Source organism: Ruditapes philippinarum, unplaced genomic scaffold, assembly GCF_026571515.1.
Source record: "Ruditapes philippinarum isolate M1 unplaced genomic scaffold, ASM2657151v2 ctg1726_1_1_1_1, whole genome shotgun sequence".
NCBI lineage: Eukaryota > Metazoa > Mollusca > Bivalvia > Venerida > Veneridae > Ruditapes > Ruditapes philippinarum.
This window is the reverse complement of record NW_026860036.1, coordinates 178761-190154: the sequence shown is the minus strand read 5'-3', so window position 1 is coordinate 190154 and position 11394 is coordinate 178761. Positions and strand designations below refer to the sequence as shown.

General features: G+C 32.1%; 1 protein-coding gene across 1 annotated transcript; it reads right to left on the bottom strand.

Annotated features, from left to right (window-relative positions):
* Positions 1-1341: 1341 nt before the first annotated feature.
* LOC132758661 (uncharacterized) lies at positions 1342-6092 on the bottom strand. The gene is made up of 6 exons (XM_060750350.1): positions 5872-6092; positions 5274-5333; positions 4331-4639; positions 3797-3889; positions 2833-2905; positions 1342-2180 (listed from the first exon to the last, which is right to left on the bottom strand). The coding sequence occupies exons 1-6, from the start codon at positions 5927-5929 to the stop codon at positions 1739-1741; spliced, it is 1035 nt and encodes a 344-aa protein (XP_060606333.1). The 5' UTR covers positions 5930-6092; the 3' UTR covers positions 1342-1738.
* Between the last annotated feature and the right edge of the window lie 5302 nt (positions 6093-11394).

Here is an 11394-nt window from a genome sequence, read left to right as displayed (position 1 = left end):
TTATTAAACTGTAATTTCACACTCTCAAAGTGTGTGTGTGCGTGTGTTTATCTACCAGGTGAGGTACAAAGTAAGGTTTATTAACTGACATTGTGAGGTAGAAAAAGTGCTACCTCAGAACTTAACCTTCCTTCTAGTCATATTAGGTTTATGAGCCGAAGACTGTATGGACATTATGTTTAGTTTTTGAACGCTTAAGGGTAAGTCTAAGGTAAGGGTAACGGTTAGAGTTGATGTCAGTTAAACAAAGAACTAGTACCTAACACTGTTAGAAAAAAAACATTAGTGCGTGCGTGCGTGTGTGTTTAACGACAGATATAATATTGACATTATTTATGGAGTTTTCTGTTCTTGATTAATGATAAAGCGACCATGGAAAATAGGAAACGCAACCTTCATCGTCAGCAAAGGCCGAGGTTAAGTGGGACTATATGGTATATATAAATATTTCGATATCAAAACAGAATAGGTTTGAAAATTGTGGGTTATTAAATAGCTATCAATTACATCACATCTGTCACACAATCTCATTAGCCGGAAATGATTGATATCGAGTGATTTCATGGGTGTTAAATTATGATGACGATGAATTGTGTATAAAAAGGTCCTTCTGCTGCGCATGATATAGTAGTATGATTTTTAACGTCATTTATGATCGACATCTGGTGATATATTCATAGAACATAGCTATAATTTAATAACACTTCCTTCAAAACATATTCTATGCATTTTTATGTTTCAAAATTTTTAGTAATTTTTTTCCTGTGGAAAAAGTCTATGTAAAATACTTACTGTAATTGAAAGGCTTAATTAATCCTCATCCGCCCCTTTTAAACCTGATGTTAATGTAGTTATAAGGTCTTTCTGACCCCTGTCAGAATGATTATAGACTGTTCAGATTATAGACTGCTTCAATTTGATTTAGTGTCCAACTTTATTTGTCATTCAATGAAAACGCTGTATTTCTTAAAAATTCTGTGCATTAATTTTCATAGAAGAACAAAAGTCGATACTATATCGAATTCCGTTCATAGTCGACTTCTATTTTAAATAGTACTTCATAGGAACGGCACAGTGACGTAATAAAGTGAGTGATTATGAGGCCAAATAAAGTTTGACACTAAATATGTTAGTATTCATCCGTAGCTGTTCTACAGAAATTAGAAACATCCTCCTGTCGCTATCGCTCCCGTCAAAGTTTCTAATTTCTGTAGAACAGCACGGCAGCTTGACGTTAAGATAACACTAACTTGGACGCCAGAGAGCCGAGTATATTTTTACAGTTTTATTTTTAACTTAAATTTATTGTTATCTAATACATTATATCACTTTTTTTTCTTTCATTTAATTATTTAGCTTAATATACAAATAGTTAAAAAATAAATATGAAAAAAAAATATTTGAAAAATAAACGAAAGGATTTTTTAACTATAACAGGCCGCCATTTTTGACCATAGGATATGCCTTTCGTGACGTTAGAAATAGTATAATGACAGTGGTAAAATAGAATGTGACGTAACCAGTGGGAGGATTTTGAAAAACCAAATTTTATCTGGTACAAATCGCCATTATTACATTATTTTTCTTTGATAGAACTACACTCTATGTCATTCAAACACAGAACTTGTGAGTACATTTTACATATACATGTGCACTGTTCATCAATCAAACAAAACACGCAAATCATTATAAGCTTTTCGAACGAAAAAGTATTCCACCTTTTAAGTAAACGATCTTATCACTGGTTACGAAAAGTAGTTCCATTTTTTATTCTTTGACCAGTAACATCTACTGTATTGTATTTATCCGCGATATTAGCTTTCCTTACATTTACCGAGCCCAGATGATGATAGTCGTCTGCATCTTGGTTTAGTTGACCTTCATTGGCATTTATAGTGTTATACAAGCTATCATCGACACTTTTAATACCTTTATTCGAATTGTTATTTTGGTTTACTGTACGAGTACAATCGTATTGTTGTTCAGAAAGGTGGTTGTACTGATTCCCGCAAAAATGATAATGATCAATGTAGTTGTAGTCATGCGCAGTGCTATTACCACGTGACTGTGTTCCACTAATATCAAAGACTGGATTGTCTGCATCGTGATCGTCTCCTTGCTCCCCATGAAGTCCTTGTGTCTTTAAATTGCCGGATTGTAAATCTTTACTTCTATATTTTCTACAAGGAAAGCAATAGCATTATCAATTATATTTGCAAAACGGTAAAATCGTTCATTAGTAGAGTGTAAATTACTAATTCATATCAATCATACTTCAGCACAATATTTTCTTTTATTTACTTTAGGGAAATATAATTGAATTATAAAAATTATTTGTCAAATTATGTTTTGTGTATCAATAATAAGAATAAAAATTTGCTTCGCTGCCCTTTCCTGCATTTGTATATCATATCGAATCGAATATTTTATACATATATTGAAAACGTGAAGTCTGAATGGGCTATTAAACTAGCTAATATCGCGTCCATCGCCACTGCATGTGGTTTAAAATCCCTGAAACAACTACCGAACAAGCGTACAGACGGTCAGTAAATGTGCACTCTAACTTAATTAAGGTGTATACTGGTTTATGGTGCACGTTCCTGTCTGAAAAGATAACTCCACCGTCATACGATCTTTAAAGAACAGATGTTGGTGTGGCTTCAAATAAAACAATATAGACAAACTAACGTACGTTAAGTGGGATGCATTACCTTAGATATACATGTAATATATGTGAAAAAGTAATAATAAGCCATAAAATAAAAACTCATATAGAAGTTTTTGTGTGTGTGTGTTTTTTATATTTATCAAAAGAGTTGTTTCCCTTACCTTTTGCAGAAAATACCAAGAGGTATGACAATTAATAAACAACCAATGCAAACAGATGCTACAATAGATGAGACTGTAAAATAAAACAAAAACAAATGTTACACAAAATTGTAAAAAATGTATATAATATGCATTCATAAAATAAAAACTATTATGAGAATGTTGATATTTCTAGAATCAAACAACGTCGGGGAGCGGCGGCCTAATGGTTAAGTTGTCTGCCTCACATCACAAGAATCGAAAGTTCGAGCAGTTCTAGAGACACAGCCATGTAAACTTAATGTTAGTTCAAAGAGGCAGACTAAGATAACTCTAAGCTAAAATATATACTCTATGTTTCCGTAATTTAATTCCTGCAGCAAATTGTATAAATGGTGGTTAAAATTTACCATGGTACGCAAATTACCGCGGTATATATCGGAGCTAGGTAAGGTCGTCTGGTGAACTTGGCCTTGCATATATTGACCTAAACTATGCTGTCAAGACTCAGTCTCATGACAGAACATTTTTATAACAATACCTAAAAATTGTCTATAAACACATTTTTATGTGACTGATTTTGGCCACAGAAACCTTAATTATGAGCGCGAAACAAAGCCTCGCAATCATGAACATCTGTACCAAGTTTAAGAATAAAACAATTGGTGATAGTTAATAAAAAATGTTTACCAAATAATACTACAATTTACCGCGACAAACTAATTGTATGCCATTTTTTGCTAGATATATTTCCTTTTTATGTACATATATGTATGTTCAGACGGCAACATATGTACTGATCCAATCATTACGTTTATCACTTTATGACAAGTAGTCAGCGGGTCTGTCTAGAGGGATGCTTATGAGTTATGCCTCCTCTGGGACTCGGCTATTTTGTTGAAGAATATGCATAAAGTAAAGTTATAAATCATATCTTAAGGATACGATACTAACTTACTGTTTTATTGAAACTATAGTTTCATACTTATATAATAGTCGTAGCCATGTGTTTCTTTGTTAACATCTTGACTGGAATTCGTCTCCGGTTGCGCACAATTGATATCAAATGGGCCATGTTCTTTATATCCATGTTTTGAAATAAAAAGAAAAATATATAATTAACTATGATTATTGTAACCATGATTTTTACAATAAGACTGAAAATTAAGTCCTTTGCTTTTTTGTCATAGGTTTGTTTACATACACTTGTTAGTGGTTTTATTCTTCGGAATAGTAAAGCTTCACAGAATGTACATTTTATAATTTTGTGTGGAAATATTGTTTCTGTAAATTTCATATTAGCATGCTTTTAAAAGCTTCAAGCTCTTAAAAAAACCTTACCAAGCTTAACCCAAGCCGACTCTGTTTTACAATATGGCGACATGATAATTGTATTGAAAAATCTCTATCCCGACTCTATACCTAATATTTTCACTACTGTTACCCTAAACTCATAAAAATGTATAGTTCACTATATGAAATAACGGTTTACAAGTACATGTACGGTCTAACATGTTACCTGTTTTGACAATCAAACATGCTCCGCCATTTTCAAATTGTTCTGACGTAAAGAACCGAAGTGACGTAACGTCCCACAAATGCAATGCACCCCTCATTACTATTTCATTTAGCACCAGTGTGTGGATTCTAAACGACATGCCCTTTGCAACACTCATACTAGTATTATAGAATGAAAAGTAAAATTCAATATCAACGCCTGGAGGCGTAATGTTACATTCACAAATTATGTCTTGGAATTTTGAGACTTGGAACGTATCGATTAAGACAGTTGAATTTCTTGATGCTTGGTCGGTGCATATTTCCATAACTGAAAAAAAGTAAATTTGTTTATCAATAGAATTCAATGGAATGTGTCACATTCTATAGGGATCATTTCAAATAGAGCACCAAGTTTTTCTGTCTGTCCGATTGTTCGTTAACAGAGGTCACTTTGGTTAATATTTGAGTTCCTATTTTCATGTTAATAGATAATAACAGATCGATCAAAACAAAAAAGACACATAAAAAGAGAATGCAATACGGCATTTGGATAATATGCAAGAAATGTGTATGAGTGTTGATTGGACATTTAAAAAAGACGTGATAAATACAAAAAGCCTTTTCCTCTGCTGTCTGTACATAATGCGTTTACAAATAATAACAAAATACATATATGTCGATTATGCTTAAATATTTCAGGACTCTTCAACATTTTAACGTGTGCACGATACCAAAATATCACGAAGGTTGGTCGCAAAGTATAATTAATGTCATTTGCAAACAGATAATCATTAAAAGTATAACATCTTGCTAAGGTTGAGTTTAAGACGGTAACAGTCAATGTATGAAGTTTTATCAGTTAGTTATAATACACCTTGGTTAAAAAATGTTCATAATTCTTAAAGATATGTACACATATTTCATGTGACTAACATAGTAACTCTTTAACATACATATATTACCTTGTGTGTTCGGATTCTTTCGATGTGCTTCATTGCAGAAACCAGTCTGACCGAGACAACCTAAATCAAGTAAACCAAGCAAAGTATTAAACTCAAGGAACGTCCACAGTCACTTAATGAATACCGTATCCATTGGATTCTTTATGTAATAGAAAGAGCATCGAAACACGAGGCTGATTTGTAGGGGCGTAGCCCCCACGTATAAATCAGTTTGCCAAGTGTCTCTTTTGTATCATAGGCAAAAATAAAAACACTTCCCTTTCGCCACAATATGAAACCCTAGAATAAATGAACCAATTTACGGACATCATCCGGATATAATTGTTCTATCATTATCCATTTCCCTGTCGTTATTGTAAGTAAACCCCAACAAATTTAGACATTTTTATCCCCGACAGACAGTGCCTTTATGAGCTCTGACACATATTCAATAGAAATGTCTCCAAATTATGATATACCATAATATCATCATGTCATTTCTAACCATTTATTTCTAATGAAGCATGAATAAATTTTACTTTGAGTAAAAGACAAAGCTATACTTGATTAAGAAATATTATTTGAATCAAACGAAATTGAATAAAAAACAGTAACATACCCCTTAAAACCACCAGCAAACTAGCAGCAACAAATAAATTCGCCAGGATAATTTGCATTTTTATTAAATTGTTTTATATTAAGAAAGATTATATAAAAAGTTGCCGTTTCGTATTAATATAACTATTTGAAATGATGAATAGTTCTGCTTTTAAAAGCGAAACTACATTGAGAGAACTAACCGATCAAATGATTTTGTTTTTATGTTCCTGTTCGACTATTCAAATTATTTATCAGACGACAATTACCGGTAAGCGTTTCATGACAGTCAACAGTAATTGTCAAGTGTTGTGTACCGTTCACCTTCCGGTTATCATGATTAGTATATTACATGTGATCATTTAGAGACTGTTCTTGTGAGAAAGCGGATATAATACGTTACCAAATAGCATAGATTACGGGATAAAGTTATGAATTGATATCAAATGAAAATTTCGAAAAATACTTGTGAAATACGGTAACCATTACAATACCGGTTGTGAGACATCAAAGTATCACGAGCACGAGAACCGAACCTAACGTAGCATAAATCACTCCGAGCTTAAAGCAGCTGACCTCCAGAAGATAGCAGAAAAACTGTCATCTTGCTAATATTCAAAATCCCCCCTAAAAAACATTATATAGTTGAAAGAAATCGAAATGACACTTCAAAATGTTCATATTTTAACATTATTGCTCTGAAGAAAAACAGTTCGCTTTTCCACCAACGGGAAATACATGTACCTTCTTTCATTATACCACGGAATTTTTTTCATCCGGGTTTTTTTTTCTAGTATCACGTGATCGTACAGTCTGTGCTCCGGAACGCACGAAACCCCGGGATTTTATCAAACATATAGCGATACGAATAACTGCTTTTGTTTTTATATTTGTAGAAATTCATGGCACTAAAATTATAATTGATTAATTATTTCATATATATGATGACCAATTTATCGATTTAACCTTTAGCTTGAAATGTGATAGGGGCCTACTTAATGACGAAAATTGATAAGGAGTCGGCCTAGTGAATTTTCGTATTCTTTGTGCTATAGTAAATCAGTCACATTTGAGGCTTAATTCCCAATTCTACTGTTTCTGGTGAATTATATACTGTCTTCAACTTTAAACATCAACACTATCTAAGTCAAATGAGGCCCAAAATATAACATGTTAGCCATCTACTTTTTTCAGAAATTTTCATTCTGTTAAAACACTGTTTAAATTCACCACTTTGAAAACTCTTGACTGCTGGTGGGTAGTACATTTTTAATACTTCCGCCAACAAATGAGTTCCTAGGAGTACACAAAAAACAACTTTTAAAGTCATCCTATAACGCACAAAAACTACACACATACAATAAATACACTTTAATTGTGACCAATCAAACTAGAGAGAACTTAAACTGGGCCACTTCAATTCCGTATCGGGGTGAGACCATAAGGTCTCAACCCGGTACGGAATTAGACCGAACCCATTGTAGTCTAGAAAGTAGTTCTTTAAAATTTTGAAATGGCCCAATTTAAGTCATCTCTAGTTAGATTGGTCATAATTAAAAAGTACTTATTGCATGTGTGTAGTTTTTGTGTGTTATATGATATGATGACTTTAAAAGTTGTTTTTTGTGTATTCTCCAGGAACTCATTTGTTGGTGGAAGGATTAAAGATGTACTACCCACCAGCTGTCAGGAGTTTTTAAAGTGGTGAATTTAAACAGTGTTACAATAGAATGAAGATTTCTGAAAAAAATTACTTTTTTGCATTGTTTTTTTCATCAAAACTGATTTCAAAGTGCTGCAACTTCTCAATGAATTGATAAGGTTGCAGCACTTTGAAATCAGTTTTGATGAAAAAAACAATGCAAAAAAGTAATTTTTCGCAATTTTGACACGTCCCGCCGTTGCCATGGTGACAGGAAATTTAAGATTGAGCATGTTGTTACAGAGGTTATGGTTCAGTCTACATATATGCCAAGTTTCATCAGTATTGAATCATTTTTCATAGTTTTATAGCAGTTGGAACTTGTAACAGGAGGCTTTTCAATGAAAACGGCCATTTTTCACAAGGTTTAGTAACGTAGTAGATTATAGAAAAGAAAACCCAATATATTAACGCTTTTGTCAACATTCTTTCTTGAATTAAGATGTCAGTAATGATGGATTTATACAATAAACCTAACTAGATCAGTATTTACCATTTACTTGAAATTTTATTTCATTTTTTTTTTCATTTTACTATCTGGCGGTCAGTGAACACGAAATAGTAGTATAATAGTCAAAGGGAGATAACCACTTCGATCAAATTTTAAACAGCCACTTGGTACGATTACTTCCCTTGTCATACTGCCAGCAAAATCTAAATGTCCAAATTCAACGAAATTAGGTGCATATCAATCAGTTAAAGTGAAAACATAAAATATCAGCGAAAATATATTATAATAATATTAAAGACAAAAAATATCTAAATAAGTTAATGGCGGGATATTTTTTTATGAAACTTTAGTCTTACAATTATAAACCTTGCTTTTCTATGAGGAAAAATGCAAGTATGTTACTTTAAAAGTGATTGAACGAAAACATTGCTTAACGGATAAAAGTTGAAACCCTTTAAATATTTCATAATATATATAGAGGATATTCAAGTTTTTTCTATAAATACATGATTTATTTTCATCGAGTGGTATGAAAATAAATATTTCATGAATGGCGGTAGCCACGAGTGAAATATGGTAATTTTCATGCCACAAGATGAAAATAAATCATGTATTTATAGAAATAACTTGAATTTTCTGTTTATTATATACATTTTTTTCTCTTTTTTGACATTAAAATTTGAAAAATTTCCCTTAAATTTTGTGAACTGGCAGAATTTAAAAGAAAGTAGACCGGCAAGACACAAGTGAAAATACGGAAAATATGTTTCACTGCAGTGAAAAATAAATTTTTACAGTGAAAATACGGAAAATGAAAATACGCATTTTATTTCATCAATATTTCTCAATATTTCATTAATAAGTATATAATAAATATTTATACCCTTTAATCAATAAAAATATCTTATAAAAATAACAATGCGAGTTGTTTTATTCTTAAAATACCTGTTACCTGTTACAACTTGATATAGAAGTTTCAGTACGACACACAAACAATTCGAAGTTGGACGGAAATGAACGAAAAGTTGCGATTGTACAACTTCCTTCATCGACTGTTCGGTTTCAATGACTACGCGAAATGTTTCATAAATGAGTGGTGGATGTTTTTTTGATGATAACCGATGAATCGCTGAGTAATGTACACCATTTAATACAGTACTCTCATTATTTATTTGTGATTGACGAAGCAGAAATAGTTGTATCACTGCTTGGGATATACTAAATGAAATCATTTCAAAGAAATTTACTAAATCAATGTAGTTATCCTCTGAGGTATAGGTGAACTCAAGGAGGATATTTGTAATGCATAAATGCATATGAGCCGCGTCACGACAAAACCAACATAGTGGGTTTGCGACCAGCATGGATCCAGACCAGCCTGCGCATCCGCGCAGTCTGATCAGGATCCATGCTGTTCGCTATCAGTTTCTCTACTTGTAATAGGGTTGGTAAGCGAACAACATGGATCCTGATCAGACTGCGCGGATGCGCAGGCTGGTCTGAATCCATGCTGGTCGCAAACCCATTATGTTGGTTTGTCGTGACGCGGCTCATATTACTTAAATTTTGTTAAATCATAAATCATTAAAAAAACTACCAATATTGCTTTTCTTTGATGACAACAGATAAACGTATATATAATTTAACTACAAGTGGTTTGAAAACACAGCCTTTTTGTATTATACTGATTAACATTAGATAAATGACTCGGTAAATTGGCAAAACTCGTTACGAGTCTAATACATGTCGATTAGTTTAAACATAGTTTTTTTTTCAAACAATGATACAAGTACATCATGTTGTTAATACATTTACAATGATTAGATACACTATTTTGTATTTGATTTCGACAAATGAACAAATAACATTGTGATATAAATAACAAAGACCTTCAGTTACTTATTTTATTTTTCAGAAAGATAAATTCCAACATATTTTTATAGGTAGATAAACTTTATTGACAAACATATTGAGAAACATGACATTGGTTCAAGGTCAAATGTTCGAAATTCGTAAAACTTGACCCTTTTTTTCATTTTATCTGAATGCCACACATGTATATGATGATTTTCATAAACATTTTGAGAATGCACATGTTTTTTTTTTTTTGTTTTGGGTTTTACGTCACATCGACACAGTATAGGTCATATCGCGACGTTCCAGCTTTACTGGTGGAGGAAGACCTCAGGTGCCCTTCCGTGCATTATTTCAGGCACGAACGGGCACCTGAGTAGAACCACCGACATGTACTTAAAAGTAAAATATTGTGAAGTGAATAAAGAAAGTAATTTACAAATTGCACTCAAAATTAACGTAAGTTACCAAAAGAGGTCAAAATATGCAAACATAGCTATTACAGCGTTAGTCACGCATAATAAATATGGTGATAAATACTGCAAAATCAATCATTAATCGCACATAAGATGTAAATTATTACTTTAATCTTGAATATTTTTACTTTTCTTGAAAGCTTAGTACATTTTTTCTCAAGTTTGAAACATTTTGGCTCATCTGGAGCCATACAGGATTCAATTTCGACTATTTTTAATGTGACCTTGATACCAAAATTTTGATGTGCTAAAAACTGAACACAAGTAATTATTCGACAAGAACTACGTTTTCACATCATATAGAAATACAACCTTTCAACTTCAATGTTAATATGAATGCTATTTAACCGGTACCTTGTTAATCATTATTCTTTTTATTTCAATTCAGCACATTTAAAGTAACATTATGCTATTTTTTCCTTGTCAAATTGAGATAAATTGTCTTCGTATTTCAAAAGAATGATTTTTATGATGGTTATTGACAAACAGTCGATATTGGAAAATGAATGGGACAAATATTATTCTGCCTAAAAAATATATAGACTGAACCGCTCTTTTATATATTTTATCCTTAGCAACCTTCACGTATGCAAAACTCTGAAGATTTATACCTTTATTATTCTTCGGGTCAAATATTTTATCTGAAATTTGATTTCGACTATTTATCAATAAAGTTAGCTTCTAAATGACAATTCGTTTTGTCGTGACGCGGCTCATATTACTTAAATTTTGTTAAATCATAAATCATAAAAAACTACCAATATTGCTTTTCTTTGATGACAACAGATAAACGTATATATAATTTAACTACAAGTGGTTTGAAAACACAGCCTTTTTTAAATTATACTGATTAACATTAGATAAATGACTCGGTAAATTGGCAAAACTCGTTACGAGGGTTGATAAAAAAAGTCCGTGGAGTTATATAACAATAATATTTTGTAGATATATTCGTAACACAGCCTGGAATTTATTATGATATTCAATGGACATGTATATAATTTAACTGCATTATACAAATATGTAGGAGAAGACCTTTATAAGCTTTATAGCTTTCGGCTC

Bases quoted from the DNA above. Each gene is read 5' to 3' on its own strand.
- LOC132758661 (XM_060750350.1), bottom strand. From the start codon at position 5,929: ATGCAAATTATCCTGGCGAATTTATTTGTTGCTGCTAGTTTGCTGGTG. The intron at 3,890-4,330 runs GTAACATGTTAG...ATGGATATAAAG, and splicing joins ATGTTTGATTGTCAAAACAG to AACATGGCCCATTTGATATC. The intron at 2,181-2,832 runs GTAAGGGAAACA...CTTTCCTTGTAG, and splicing joins CTTGGTATTTTCTGCAAAAG to AAAATATAGAAGTAAAGATT.